The sequence below is a fragment of the Protopterus annectens genome, chromosome 10.part0 (assembly GCF_019279795.1).
Source record: "Protopterus annectens isolate FY-2018-M chromosome 10.part0, PAN1.0, whole genome shotgun sequence".
NCBI lineage: Eukaryota > Metazoa > Chordata > Ceratodontiformes > Protopteridae > Protopterus > Protopterus annectens.
In genome coordinates, this window is record NC_056744.1 from 1,553,113,342 (window position 1) to 1,553,130,129 (window position 16,788).

The 16,788-nt window shown below is 37.6% G+C and overlaps 1 protein-coding gene across 1 annotated transcript in view; it reads left to right on the forward strand.

The window, feature by feature from the left end:
• Nucleotides 1–16,788, forward strand: part of LOC122814337 (zinc-binding protein A33-like) — a 333,543-nt gene that overhangs the window by 293,488 nt on the left and 23,267 nt on the right. The window contains exons 11-12 of the mRNA XM_044086923.1: nucleotides 2,044–2,103; nucleotides 2,759–2,839. Coding sequence (XP_043942858.1) covers nucleotides 2,044–2,103; nucleotides 2,759–2,839 — 141 coding nt within the window. The remainder of the gene's footprint in view (nucleotides 1–2,043; nucleotides 2,104–2,758; nucleotides 2,840–16,788) is intronic.

The following is a 16,788-nucleotide window of genomic DNA, read 5'->3' on the forward strand; positions in this document are numbered from 1 at the left end:
TCATGTCCCAGAGACTTCCTATACTCTGGAACAAGCTACCCATCTATGTCAAGCAAAGTTCTTCATTAGCACTCTTCAAGAAAAATCTTGATGAGTGGATGGGAAATAGGAAATACACCCCGGGGATCACTTTTGTGTCTCTGCTCGATAGTGGCACAGGAAAATAACTTTCTTGGGTGGCGTAAGCTATGGAACCTTGCTGGCTAGGCTTACATAGGCCCTTGGGCCGATAGCCTAGTACCTACCTATGAAGCTATGAACCTATTATGTTTTTGAGTTTGCCTTTGATTCTTAACCAAAGAAGTTTATAGCCACATCTGAACATTTTCTTGGAATTGAAAATCCCTGCCATGACATCACAAAAGACTGAATCTACAGTATAGGCTACTGTTTCTCCAGGTTAAATGCTTCAGTAGGAGTTTCATACTTCACAGAAAGGCAAGTTATCAATTTGGTCTTGCAGGTGTAACACATTACATTGGCAAATATCATAAATGAGAATATAATAGTGAAATCACAAGGTATGTAAGAAGCTGTTCATCTAAAGCAGAAAGATTTTTTGTTTACCTAGAATGATTTCCGAATCAGTGCAAATCAGTGTCCATTATTGGGTACATGATGTTTTGACCCTGCCGTTTTGATCCCGCGTTAACACATTTCAAAGGTCAATCTGTACCACATTAAATATCTTTAAAACAACTTATAACCCTTAAAACAGATGGAAACACTTCAGTTACGCTAGTTTCAGTCACGGAACAACAGAGTACACCGAGACCCCAGGAGTACCTGCATCGCAATCAGATCATAAATTTCAAAATATAGACAGCCATCATAATGCCATAGAAACCAGCACTGTTACATAGAAATATTTTCAGAATTACCAAAGTTTGTTACCATCTTAATCTACAATTCTGTAATACACCCATACAAGCCACAATGTACTTATTGTTAGAATAGCAAAACAAATCAAAACTACTGTTACACCGCAGTACACTAAAAATGTGGCACTAATTCCACCTGCTGGTCTCTAAAAAAATGGCATGAATAAAAATATTTTTGACCTTGGACAATTTGAGCAGATAAAAAAAGTTATAAAACACTTGTGTATATCCTATTTATGTTCAGTTACACTGATTAATTTTATTGTTAACATGTTAAAAATTGTTAGTAATTTAATTATAGTTACATAATAACATAATAGTTTAAAAAATTGCAATTAAATCTACATAAAATAATAATATTGTTAATTTCTTGACTTATTGTTTAAAAATGTTAAACAATATATAAACTTCCTATGTAAAATTCCTGATTAAAATATTAAATTGTATAAAGCTGATATTAAATTTAATTGGGATCAAATTGTCCACAGTCAAGTTGTCCAATTATTATTGTCATATACAATAAATGTAAATTTTAATATGAAAGTGTGAGCAATTGCATTGGGGTCAACCTGTCCGGGATCAAATCATTTGTGTTCAAACTGTCCTGCTTCCATGTCCAGTACATACAGTGACATCATTTTGTAGTTATGGTTATAGAGAAAACAGAGAAACTAAAAAAGTCAAACAATGCAAATATGATCTTCATTTTTCTTTGCAAAAATCACTTGCAGGTTTAGCAGTAGGAGTATAAATCAAAATGAAATTAATTATAACTCAGATATCCTTCAGAGTGTTAACAATATACTTTCAAGTATACTACAGTTCTCACCAAAGCAGTATTCCTTAAAACTGTAATGCAGACTTCTCAGATTGTTTTAGTCTGGAAGACTCCATGTGGTGCTGATAAAACTGGTTTGCTTGCCTGGTGAAATTCTAAGGACTGCAGTGATAGGAACGGAAAGTAAAAATGTGTGGTAGACATAGAAATTCTGAAACTGCATTATATTGAAGTAGTGACCCTACTGTGAAGTACTGCAAACTAGAATGTATAAGTAGGAGGGGAGTAGAGACTGTGGGGGGGGGGGGGCAAACTTAACCAAATATTATGTTTTTATTTTAATGGGTGTGCACTTGTTTTCTTTCTTCTTTGTATTTAATAAAGAAATGGAAAGAATTCCTCCTGAACCAAATGACACAGTTCCATCAAGGGGAAAGGTGAAAAGTAAGTATAGCAATAGACCTGTCTTCCTGTAACTCAAAATAATCAGTAAACTGTTTCATCTGTAGGAATCTACTAGCAATCTGCTATAATTATATGGTGATCAGGATCTTTGTTCATTTTCACTTTACATTTTCAATGTCACTACCTAATTGATGAGCTTTGTAACCTATCAAATGTGTTAAATTTAAGCTAATTGCAGTATCAGGAAAGGTTTTAACATACTGTATCATTTTCCTATATTCTTTTACAATGATCATTCTGGTGTCTCTTCATTGCAGTCATTTTGTGGGAAGCAGTGATCCCATTAACTAATGATCATTTGTCATCACCAGGCCTCAGTACCTGCCCCATTTTCTACACAGAGATGTCTAAATTAATTGCTAAGTGATTCCTCTGCTCTACAAACAACTGCTATGCTCTCAAGGACTGTATAGAAGATGCACCTCAGCCTTTCTACCCAGATTTGCAAGTTTCACAATGTCATCAGTGCATCTCAGTAACACTTTTGATTCACATGCACACGCACGCATGCACGCACACACACACACACACACACACACACACACACACACACACACACACACACACCACAGTTTCCTACTTGTTTGTAAGCATGTTTGTTGTCATTACATATCTGATTTCTTTTCTATATTAGGCCTTGCCTTGCAATATTCTCACATCAACATCAACAGGAAACCGGCACAGGCATTCAACAAACCATTAGATAAAGTGAATGGTAAGTCCCTTGGTTATTTACGGGTGTTAATAAATGCAGACACAAATTCTGAGTCTTTTGCTCTTTTCAGAGGTACACTTATATATGCTTGCTAATTACACAAATATAAGGGCAGGGGTAAAACTGTACTTTATACATTAATTATAACAGGTACTGCATGACAACTGTTTCAGCATTCTTTTTTTTTCCAAAATCTCTTTATTTCAATTTTCTTTTTTCAAATAATAACAATACAATAACTCAAAAACACAAATAAACAATACAAATACCTATATATAGACTATCCCCATTCTAACTATCCCATATGAGACCAAATGAACATAAGAACTGTTTCAGCATTCTTACTGCAGACAGGCAGAGAACACGACAGAGAAGGTCTGTTGTATATTAGTGAACCAGTTTTACTAACTAAGGGAAGAACAGTGTACAAATGCAAATATTAAATGCATACAGACTCTAGATGCTTAATTGGGAGATGACAAAAGAATTACTACAGTGGAGATATATCAGGGCAACATGATATATGTTGCTACAAATGCAGAGCTTAAAAATAATTCCTCATAAGATATTTATTTTTTACTTTGGCTTATTTTGTTTTACTTGTCACTTTTTGACATGGGTAGTCCAGCTTGGCAGAGTCATTTTTCAGTGGAGGACAAAGAAAAAAAGCTACACAAGGAGTTTAGAGAGGAAGTGTGAGAGATAGCTGCATGATATAAACGGAGCATTAAATGGTTTTAACACACGGCAGTCTGTCTGTCTCTCTCTCTCTCTCCCCCTCACTGTTTTTTAGAGGGCAAATTCCCCTCTTCCATACAGAATACCTCCTTCTGCTACACAGAAGACTTTGTCCCTCTATCCACTTACTAAATAAAATCAACCATAAGGTTTCCGAAGCTTGCACAAACCAGGATTTTACCCTGTACTGCAGTGCAGGCATGGCTCCTGTAAAAGTATGTTTTTTTCACACACTTGACCTTGATATGTACCTACGAAATGGTCTGCTACCCTTGAGTATTTACAATATATGAGTTATTAAGGTTAAACATACAATATATGCAGTTAAATTATAACTGTAGTCATACATACAGCTTGCATAAAACATATCAAAACAAAGACGATACCTAGTCTTATATATTATCTGGAACTGTAATTCTAACAAGTATAATCAGCAAATAGATGTGTGTGTGTGTGTGTGAATTTGGGTGTGAATTTGGGTGTGTGAGTGTGTGGGCGTGTGTGTGTGGGCGTGTGTGTGTGAATTTGGGTGTGTGAGTGTGTGGGCGTGTGTGTGTGTGTGTGTGTGAATTTGGGTGTGTGTGTGTGTGTGTGTGTGTGTGTGTGTGTGTGTGTGTGTGTGTGTGTGTGTGTGTGTGTGTGTGTGTGTGTGTGTGCACGTGCGTGTGTGTGTGTGTGTGTGTGTGTGTGTGTGTGTGTGTGTGTGTGTGTGTGTGTGTGAGAATCTGGGTGTGTGAGTGTGTGTGTGTGTGTGTGTGTGTGTGTGTGTGTGTGTGTGTGTGTGTGTGTGAATCTGTGTGTGTGTGTGTGTGTGTGTGTGTGTGTGTGTGTGTGTGTGTGTGTGTAATGCGTGTGTGTGTGTGTGTGTGTGTGTGTGTGTGTGTGTGTGTGTGTGTGTGTGTGTGTGTGTGTGTGTGTGTGTGTGTGTGTGTGTGTGCGTACGTGCGTGTGTGTGTGTGTGAGAGTTTGTATTATTTATGACATGTAATCACTCTGAGACTGAAGGGAATATATAGTTATTGCTAATAAGAACACATTAGTATTTGATATTTTGCAAATATCTGTAAATTAGTAAATGATTCAAATAGTGATGTAGAAGAGGATATAAATATATGTAGTAGAATACAGGCAAGAAAAAGTACAAAGGAGGAATAAGTAATGCTGGGATGTAAATAAAATTAAACATACTTTGATATTTCTGCTTGAAACTCTACTCTTTGGCTTTAACTGCACAGAATTTGCAAATCTACAAATTTAAAAAATGTGTAGTATGAGTTCTGTACAGGTCCTCATGCAAATGCAGCACAGAAAAATAACAATTTAGAAAAAAGCTGAATGATAATGCCCCCTGCACCTTGACACCTCCTTGCTTTATATTCTCATTTCAGGCTCACTGTGAAAGAGCAGTCATTAAAATGCAGCATGCGGATATCTTGTTTTTTTCTCTGAAAGGCTGCTTAGATTCTTAATAAAAACATATTGTGTAGAACCACATTGATCCCATAAATAGCAAACAAACAAGTTAAGAAATTTTGAATTTGTATTTTGAAGCTGTATATTCTTTGACCACTAAATGTCAAAATTTACTATTATTCTCTATGGAAACATACCAAACAGCTGTGTTCCATGTAATTAAAAATTGTGTGTATTACTATCTTGTTTTAAATGCATATGTTTCTAGATATATACATATTTTTGAGAGATCCTGTGACTTACATATAAGTGTGTGTGTGTGTGTGTGTGTGTGTGTGTGTGTGTGTGTGTGTGTGTGTGTGTTTATAGATATATTAAGATAGATATTACCCTTTATAGGCTGGCCTTTTACACTAATGAAGGCTATGTAGTAGCTGAAATAGGCTTATCTATTATGGAATTGTTGCTGCCTTAATACAAATTGTGAAAAAGCAACGAAGGTGCTGGAGAACAAAAACAAACGGCTTTAATAACGGGAAGCGCTTTTTGTCCAGTACAGTGAATGGACTTCATCAGACAAATAACAAAGACACTACATATCCTTTTATACTCAATTAAAACCATGTGGTTAACAAATAACGTAAATTAATCAATCAATTAGTCATTGTTAAATACTAAGTTCTACTAACCAGCCTTAAAAATATATGCATAAAAAAAATGTACATGTGAAGCAGTGTCGAATCTCTAAACAACAAATATTTACAATAAGGCATTGAACTAATGAATATGATGTGTAAACTTTATCAACTAGAGGTCAATAGTCACTTAGGGGAAGAAGAACAACTGAGTAATGATATTAGAAGGCATGTCGACTACCCTAGATATCATTATGATTACAACAGAATTTTCTCGAGTATTAGTCAACAATTAGGCAAATTGAAAATTACCAAAATAAAAAAAAGTTGAAAGAGATCGGGGTGAATATAGTCAAGGCACTGTGTATCCAAATCCACCCTTTCACAAACTTGGGAAAGGATTGGACCACAACAAACTAGTTCATCAAATCAGAATCCATCTTTTGGATCTACTGATGTGGAAGCAACGTCACCTCAACCATATAGCAGTACCCGGGATGTAGAAAGGAGTGAGAATGCTAGAAAGGACGCCAACGACATGCATATAGTGAACAGTGGGAGACAAACACAAATAAAACTTCATATTTTGAGGTACTACAAGTTACTCAACAAAATTTTCACCAGCAGAGAGTCAACAACCACAACCCACAAAAGGAAATTTGCAGACCCCTACAACACGAGGGGGAAGGCGAAGTTCAAAAGGTAATACAACAAACTGTTTTGAACAGTCAAGATCAGTGTAAAATTGTAACGAATTTGAGTGGAGACTTTAAAATATACAACTTTTCTAACTATGAACTTGTTGGTAAATTAGTTGTTTTATTGTCTAAGGGATTGACATTTATTCCAAGTTTTTCTTCTGACTTGGCTAAGACACTTTTGGATTTCAAATGTTTTATCAGAAAACTCAATTTAGCAATTTTGTTTAACGGACACAAACATTTACATGATAATTTGTATGTCCCTAGCACCTTTAATCCACCCACCCATCCGGTGTTGAATGTTTCTGAACAGATTTGTGAACTAGATTTTAGGTCTGTTTTAAATGGGAACAGGAATAAATTGAGAAGGGTTTTATATAGCATTTCCAATTATAAACAACAATTATTATTTGATTTTCGAAAACAACCTTTGAGAATGATGAAACCGGATAAGGGAGGAGGTTTGGTGCTAATGGACTCATTCGATTATTCCATGAGAATGAAAATGATTTTAGGTAGTGATACTTATGAAGAGGTTAGTCTTAACAAAATGAATATTGCTTATAATAGAATTAATACATATCTTAATGATTTGTTTATCGAGGCAATAATTGATTGTAGTACATTGAATTATTTGACTAACCTTTTTCCCCATTTACCGAGAATTTTTGGTCTACCAAAAATACATAAAAATTTACTGGATCCACCTATGAGGGCATTAGTAGATGCAAGATATTCTGTTACTTATGCAAGTGCTAAATTGGTAGATAACATTTTGAAGAAATACGTTAGCCAAGAAAAACACATCTGTTGTGACTCATGGTCATTTTTATCAGATATTTCTTTAATTGAATTTAAACCTGAGTGTAATTTTCTAACTGTAGATGTTTGTGACTTATACTCCTCTATACCACATGAAGAAGGAATTGAACTTGTTTTAGCCAGAATGCAAAGGTATAGTGCTCCTGAGTTGAGAGTGGTTGAAGAATTGCTTAACATCATTTTATCCAACAATTTATTTTGTTTTGAAAATTAGATTTACTTGCAACGCATTGGTGTAGCTATGGGCTCACCATGTGGTGCAAGCTTTGCAAATATGGTTTTAGCCCAGTGGGAACATCTTTATATTTTCACAAATGAAGAATTTATGCAGCTGTTAGAAAAATATGGATTAATATATGTTTAGTGCTTATTAGAAGCTAAAAGAGTTAACACATTTCATTCTATTTTATGTACAGCTTAATTCTGCATGAAATTATAAGATGATTTTTCAAACTACAGTATGCTTTCTGAAACTGCAAGATGCACCCTGACCTAGTATTTACTAGCACAGCAAAATTCATGTTTATGCCTTTTGGAAATGTACTGAGAAACAGGTGATTATCTGCTAGGTCAGGAAAATGAATGAATAGGGTATGAATAGAACAATACTGTTTTCTATAATATGATTGAATATGAACAGTCAGCTCTGTTCATGTTATGAGAACATGCACAGCTGCGGAAAAGAAGAGATACATGAAACAAAAGACTGCTTGAAGAATCTGTACTTGCTTTGTGCTCGAATTAGCTATAGTACCTTGAATGGTAACATAACATAGTGGGAAGCTGTATCTAACCGGTGGTCACCAAGGCCACGTTATTTTTCTTAGGAAGTTTTTCATAAAATTGATAGTGCAAGCAGAAAATCATGGACAAACAGCTGCTATGAAGTAATGATGTTAAAACTTGTGATCTGTTACGTCAGCTTGGTAGGCAATGTCTTGTTAGAAAATGTATAAAAATGACCTTACTTCCTGATTTTAGTTAGACAAACTCTGTATTAGCACGTTTTTGTCTCCTTGCTGCAAGATTAAAGTGTCTTAACCTGAACCTGCCGTGTATTGATCATTTTGAAGTTTATTTTTCCTTTGACAGATTGGTCCTTCGGACCGGAAACTCTCACTCTAGCTCAGGTCAGATGGGCCCGGTGGCATGAAACCGTACGGGGAAGAGGCCACATCGGTTCTTCTGCTCTGAAAGACCTCTGACTGAATTGTCGTTCAAAAGAGGCCAGCCACTGTTTCTGATCTGCGATTGGAGGACAAGTCAATGGTTCCATCAGTGAGACGGTCAATCACAGAGGCTCAGGTAAGGAGGAATTTACCTTTTCTCTGTTTCAGAACAGGGACTTGTTACAGTATTTGTTTTTGTCAGGGAGATTTTGTATAAATCAGGGACAAAAAAGATTGCTGTCTTGTCATAGATCAGGGAAACAGGATAGGTAGGCAGTTATTCTAGATAAACTGTGAAAAAAGAAAATTGTGGTACCACGTGATAAGAAGGGTTACATAACAATTTCTAAGTTAAGACAACATGGGAAATAGGTGCACAAAAAGATCCCGAGATCCGCCATTAACCGAAGACGCGAAATATATGCAATTACAACGTGCCGATAACGTTAGGGACTATACAAAATGGGTTAATAAATACAAATTTGATGGCAAATTAGACAAACCCTCACTTATCAAACTTGTCAAACAACTTAAAACAGACGTAAAAGGTCAGGTCAAAAAGCAACGCCAATTGGGAGTTCCTCAGGCACACAGGTGACTTGAGGAAGCAAACTGCAGGGAACAAAAGATTAAAAATTCAAAAGCAATGTTTTTAGACAAAGAAGACAATAACCTAGTAATAGCATCGGCCCCTCCACCCCCTCCGCTTCCCTTACCAGAATATGAAGTGAGTGGACAAGCTGATCCACCTCCGCTATACCCAACTGTCCCTGTGAAATCAAAACCGTTTGTCAGAGATCCTGTCGAGACTAGGTCTTGAACATGTAACTTAAGAGGGGATATTGAATTATATGAAATAAATAAAAATTCACGAGCTATGAGTGAAGAAGAGATATGTCCACTCATAGAAGTACCAAATTCACAGGCAGGACAGGCAGGACAGGACCCACCTCTTCTAGTGTATAGACCGTGGACACCGGAAGACTTCCGGAAAGCCACAGAGGGAATTCCTATCCGAAAGTTAATTTTAGAAAATTCCTAGAAGACTTACAGGGCATGAGGTTAAGTTACCATTTAAATGGAGAAGAAGTAGAGAAAGTAGTCAGACAAATCGTAGGTCCAGATTGGCACATGATCAGTGGCAACTGGAATCCCCATGACGCAGAACATAAGCCACTCCCACATAGCAACGCAGAACTGGATAACAGAGTGAAAGGTCTGCCAGACCGAATCTCTGAGAAATGGAAGCCTAGGGCAGACTGGACTTGCATTAATCAATGCATCCAACAGGAAGGTGAAACTGTTGATAGATATTATGCTAGATTATTAAAGTGTTTTAATAACCATTGTGGAATGCAGGTACCTGAAGACCAAACACATGATTCCCCATATGAACAACAACTAAAGAATGCATTATTGAAGGGTAGTATTTCACCCATAAGTAGTTTCATTACAAAGCACATGGGAGATCACCGTACAAGTAGATTACAGTCATTACTTGAATATGCGAGACATGCCGAAAGGCATTTTAATAGCAAAAAGAAAAAGAAAATCCAAGTATTTGCAGTAGAAGATGGAGCAGAAGTCTTTGTAGTACAGTCCGGGAAGAAGGGCAAGAAAAATGCCCAGGGAAACAAACAATCTGATAAGCAATCAGAGGAGTTTGAAGAGAGAAAGAAGAGGGGTGAATGTTTTAAATGCGGGAAAAAGGGACATTTGGCAAGGGATTGCAGGCAAAACAAAAAGGTAGCCATGGAAGATAAGGAGGGTGAGGACTGACTATATAATAGTCAAGAATCAGTAGAAGAGAATAACCAAGAAAAGACAAATGCAAATGTGATAGAATTAGTAGAGAATGTGATAGAAGAAATAGAGGAAGTACAAGAAATCACCGATGGTGAAGAAAACAAAATTTTAGACTTGGCATTATTGAGCCTAGAGCTCTATTTAGCAGACACAAAACCGGAAGTTACACTTCTGGTAGACGGGAGGAAAGTTAAATTCCTGTGTGACTCAGGGGCTTCATGGACCCTGATACATCCTTCCAAACTACCAGAAAATTCAGAATCACTCGATTATATATTAGTAAAAGCAGCTAATGGACAGCTGTATCGGGAGCCACTCTCCCATAGCATAGCAATAACTGACCCTGTTTCAGAGATGACCCAGAAGAGCAAAATTGTTGTTTCTGCAAAATGCCCAGTAAATCTTTTGGGCAGAGACCTTATGCAGATATTTGGCATAGCAGTAGTTCCAACTATGCAGGGTATGGAAGCACAGCGACAAATGGATACTTTTGTGGTGCGACCGGAGGGTGAAACATTTTATTGGTACAGCCAGGGCTTAGTTACGACTGGTCCAGGAGCAGTAACCGAAGAACTGATGAATGTAGCCATCAGTAAATCCCCCTCCCTTGACACTGATAAACAGCATTTGTTGCATTGTTCTGTATATTACTGTAGCATACCAGGACCTGATAAAGAATATGAGCAAGAACTGTTTAAAAACCATGCTAACAGATTAGTATTAATCTGCTGTACTGTGTGTTTTATCTGAAGAAGTCACCCTATCAGGATGATGAAAAAAAAATGCTATAGAGTTTTTTTTCTTTTTATTCTGCATTTGTGTTTGTTTATCTGCATTAGTGTTCATAAATAATAAATTTGTTTTTTTTTTTAATAACTGGTTTTTTTTTTTTTTTTGTTCTGTTGTAATCTGTACTGGGACAGAGAAGGGAACAGTGTAGTTAGCTGTTCATTGCCCCAGGAATTCCTAGCACTTTATAAATCTAATCGATTACCACATGTTAGTTTAACTAAAGACAAGAATGTGAAGTGGGCAGACCTAGGAGACAAAGTCACAAGGTGGGAAAAACAGACAGAATTGGAACTGTCAGAACAGGGAGTACAGAAGCAGAAGTTGAATTGGATAACACAGACACACCCAGCTGTACACTTGCAGGCAGGTGAGGACAGCTGAGTAGCACTCTTACTAGAGGAAGAAGAAAAAGTCTTACGGGGCATACCAGAGACTCTCTGGTCAACAGGGAAATCAGATGTAGGACTTATTCGTACAGCAGGACCAGTTACTATCACGCCAAAGTCAGCATTTAGACCTCAAAAGAGACAGTATCCCTTAAGAAAGGATGCAGAAGTAGGAATCAAACCTATAATAGCAGCCTTACTTAAGGAAGGAGTATTGATAGAATCTCCCGATTCTCCATGTAATACACCCTTATTTCCTGTTAGGAAAACAAATGGAGAATGGCGTATGGTCCAAGATTTACAAGCTGTAAATGATGCAGTAATACCTAGAGCACCTACAGTGCCAGATCCACACACCTTATTAAATGATTTGAAGCCTCAACAGAAGTATTTTTCTGTGGTAGATATTAGCAATGCGTTTTTCTTAATACCGATACACCATGACAGCCAACATTGGTTTGCATTTGCATTTCAGGGAAAAAGGTATAAATACACGCGACTACCACAGGGATATTGTGAGAGCCCAACAATATTCGCACAGGAAATGGCAAGTAACTTGGTGGGATTTATCCCACAGAAAGGCAGCCAGATTTTACTTTATGTAGATGACATTCTGCTGGCAGCCCCCACCCAGCAAGAATGCAGAGAAGATACCATTGCATTATTACAATTTCTAGCCACTCAAGGACACAAAGTAAACAAAAACAAACTGCAGCTTTGGAAAAAACAGGTTAAATATATGGGATATGTAATATCCAAAGAAGGCAGAATATTAGATGAAGACAGGAAAACAGCAATATTACAAGCACCCAAACCGACTACCAAGAAGGAAATGATGTCCTTCCTAGGTACGACTAATTCTTGTCGGAGTTGGATTCCAAACTATGCCTTGGAGTCTGCTCCACTGACCAACTTAATATACAAGAAGCCTATGGCAGCACAAGATTCGTTACAATGGACACCAGAAGCAGAATCAGCTTTCTGCAAATTAAAACAACTGATAGCATCCTCATTAGTTTTAGGGTTACCGAACTATCATAAACGATTTTTCCAAACTGTAGATTGTAAGCAAGGCTATATGACATCAGTGTTAACACAGCAACATGGGGACAAACAACACCCCATAGCTTACTATTCATCACAACTAGACCCAGTGGCGCGATCCTTGCTCCACTGTGTACAAGCAGTAGTCGCAGCTGCAATGGCAGTACAGGCTTCAGCCTCAGTAGTGTTGTTCCACCCTCTCACATTGAGAGTGCCTCATGCAGTCGCGATTATTTTACTGCAAGAGAAAGTGGCATATCTTTCTCCTGCTAGGCATCTTTCCTGTCTGACTATACTGCTGAGCCAAGCTCATATGACAACTGAACGATGCACAACTTTGAATCCGTCAACCTTGCTCCCATCCCCTGCAGATGGCAAACCACACTGCTGCCTGCAGGAGACTGAGCAAAAGACACTGCCTAGAAAAGATTTCACGGATCTTCCCTTGGATGATGCCGAGGTGACATACTATGTGGACGGCTTGTGCAAAAAGGGTCCTACAGGACAGAATCTGGTAGGGTATGCAGTAGTTTCTGATACTGAGATTTTAGAAGTAAAGTCTTTACCACACAACTTATCTGCACAAGCAGCAGAATTGATTGCTTTGACAAGGGCATGTACCTTGGCAAAGGGTAAATGTGTGAACATTTTTACTGACAGCCAGTATGCTTTTTCTACTGTACATGTTTTTGCGCAACAGTGGAAAAATAGAGGAATGATAACATCTACTGGTAAACCGATTAATCATGCACAATTTATTTTAGATTTGTTAGAATCTATTCAGTTACCTCAGAAAGTAGCTATTTGTAAATGCGTAGCTCATACCAAGCAACAGGACAGGATTTCAAAAGGTAATGCGAGAGCTGATACAGCTGCAAAGCAGGCAGCTTCAGCTTCAGAAGTATTTCTTTTGAGTGAGGAATTACAACCTTCTGAGATTTTAGATTTAGAAATGTTAAAAACAATGCAGACACTTACTACAAATGTAGAAAAACAAAAATGGATAAAACGAGGAGCAATTCTTGAGAAAGGGCTGTACATCTCCAAAGAAAGAAAACCAATTTTGCCGTCTAACTTGTTTAGATATGCAGCTTTGTTGAGCCATGGGCAGTGTCTCAACAGGGGAGATGGTACAGTTAGTGAATCGAGTGTTTACAACGTATGGATTTACAAACTACACAAAAAATTTTTGTGCAGCATGCCATGTTTGTAACAGGCATCATGCACAGGGGGCACTGAAGCCTAAGCAAGGGAGTTTCCCTACACCACCGTACCCATTCCATACTATCTGCATGGATTTCATAGAACTAAACAAATGCGAAAATAAAAAGTACTGTCTTGTCATTATAGATATGTTTTCCAAATGGGTGGAAGCTTTTCTGACCAAAAATCCAGATGCAGCTACTGTTGCAAAAATCCTCGTTAAAGAAATTATTCCTAGATTTGGCATACCGGAAAAGATCTATAGTGACAATGGCACACACTTTGTAAATCAAACCATACAACAATTAAGCCGTTATTTCGGGATTTCCTTGAAAAACCATTGTGCATACCACCCCCAATCTGCAGGATTAGTATAGAGGCATAATGGGGTTCTTAAAAAATAAGCTTAAGAAATTGATTAGTGAGACAGAAGAACTGGGTGCAGTCTGCCTCTGGCACTGTTGAGCATGAGAACTGTTCCAAATGCAAAGGGGTTAACTCCTTTTGAAACACTGTTTGGGAGGGCATATTATATACCTCAGTGGAAACCTCTCATGCCTGCAGACCAGGAGGCTGACAGTTCACTTGCAGAGTATATGAGGAGACTTCTGAATAGCAAACAACTTCTGCAGTTAAATTCTGTTTCAGATAAAGAACAGACCAGACCATCGGAAGCAGTAGTACAACCAGGATCGTGGATCTGGGTGAAGGTCGTGAAGAAAAGAAATTGGAGTTCTCCAAAGTGGGAGGGACCATACCAAGTTTTGCTGGCAACACCCACTGCGGTCAAGATAGCAGAACGTGTGTTCCTGGATCCATTTGACGCACTGCAAACTGGTCAAGAACTTTGAACTGGACAAAAACCTTGTTACTGTTATACAACGAGAACAAAATGACCAGGTATAGAGTAAACAGGGATGCAGAACAACCTCAGAAAAATTGCATGATCATCCTGTTAGCTATACTGGTAACAATAATCTTTTTGCTGTGGCCTTTCCTTTTTTTAGCCACACGAGTTGAACTGAACAAACGTGATGCGTTACTCATAGACTGGCACCCAAACTTTAACACTTACCAAGCAATTAAATATGTGTATGCTGAGACTTTTAATGTTTCGAACTGCTGGATTTGTACAGCTATACCAACAGCATACGAGGGATTATTAATGACTGCTGTCCCCCTAGGGGTCAATGAGACCTGGGAAAATTTGATTGTTGATACTACACCTGTAAAATCATAAGACAAAATAGCATTGTACCTACCTGTTACACAAAAAGGAATTGTATGTTTTTATAAAATGACACTATTCAGGTGGGTTGGAGCAATTGCAATGTGACTATTTCTTATAAATGTTATATCAAGGCTAATAAGGCAGAAACTATTTGTGATACAAACTATGACTCATATATTGAGAAAATGCAAAAAACTGTTAGTGAAATACAGCAGAATCCTGTTCTTTTGAAGCAACTTTCTATCATTGATAAGAAAATGTTTCATGCAGGGCAAGCATATATCAATACTAAAGTAGAGAATTGTTATTTTGTTTGTGGGAAAAAGGCATACAAATGGCTACCTGAGAATTGGTCCGGCAGTTGTTTTTTGGGTTACCTGGTTCTGGCCATACGACACACTGCAGCTTTGCCTCAAGGGAAAATTCGAAAGAGAGGTCAGCAGTAAACCTGGAAATCCAATCAAGAAACCTGAGAATCCAGTGGGATGAATCAAAGCAGGATGGAGAAACCATAATTCCATGAAAAACAAAGATAAACTGACACACATGGACTTGAGTGACACTATTATATCATGGGCAGGCATAGCCCCTGCATATGGCACAGTGAAATCAATTTGGGAGCTGAGAAAACTGTTCAAACTTCTCAAAGTTATGAGCAATGCAACTTTTTCTGCTCTCAAATTAATGACTGATGAACTAAACGCTATGAGAACTGTGGTGCTTCAAAACCGCATGGCTCTCGACTTCACCCTAGCGGCAAGAGGTGATACGTGTACTTTAATCAAAGAAGAATGCTGTTCGTATATTCCTGACAACCAGCATGAGATAAACGACCATCTTGAGGTGATCCAGCAAGTATCGGCCATGACCAAACCAGGCCCAAACCCTCTGACGGACTTTTTCCAGAATTTGTTTGGGGGGTGGGGTTCCATCCTAATGAACATCCTGATTGCCATTTGTGTGGGATTACTCCTATTAGGAGCATGCATTTGTTGTGGTATTTCCTGCATGAAAAAGTTAATCAAAGATTTTATAGACATATCAGTTTCTGAGACTTTATATCAAAGTACTGAAATTGAAGAGTTGTTGAAAACTGAAATGCTTTTATAAGTTTAAACTGAGTGACTCTCTTAACTGCAAATCCGAAATGGAAGAGTTTAGGAGAAGAAGCAAACTGTTTATGCTTTTGAAAATAGAATAAAAAGTATTAACAGGGGGGGAAATGTTAGAAAAACATGTATTAATATATGTTTAGTGCTTATTAGAAGCTAAAAGAGTTAACACATTTCATTCTATTTTATGTACAGCTTAATTCTGTATGAAATTATAAGATGATTTTTCAAACTGCAGTATGCTTTCTGAAACTGCAAGATGCACCCTGACCTAGTATTTGCTAGCACAGCAAAATTCATGTTTATGCCTTTTGGAAATGTACTGAGAAGCAGATGATTATCTGCTAGGTCAGGAAAATGAATGAATAGGGTATGAATAGAACAATACTGTTTTCTATAATATGATTGAATATGAACAATCAGCTCTGTTCATGTTATGAGAACATGCACAGCTGCGGAAAAGAAGACATACATGAAACAAAAGACTGCTTGAAGAATCTGTACTTGCTTTGTGCTCGAATTAGCTATAGTACCTTGAATGGTAACATAACATAGTGGGAAGCTGTATCTAACCGGTGGTCACCAAGGCCACGTTGTTTTTCTTAGGAAGTTTTTCATAAAATTGATAGTGCAAGCAGAAAATCATGGACAAACAGCTGCTATGAAGTAATGATGTTAAAACTTGTGATCTGTTACGTCAGCTTGGTAGGCAATGTCTTGTTAGAAAATGTATAAATATGACCTTACTTCCTGATTTTAGTTAGACAAACTCTGTATTAGCACGTTTTTGTCTCCTTGCTGCAAGATTAAAGTGCCCTAACCTGAACCTGCCATGTACTGATCATTTTGAAGTTAATTTTTCCTTTGACAGCAGCATTGTTCTTACTATACCCATTT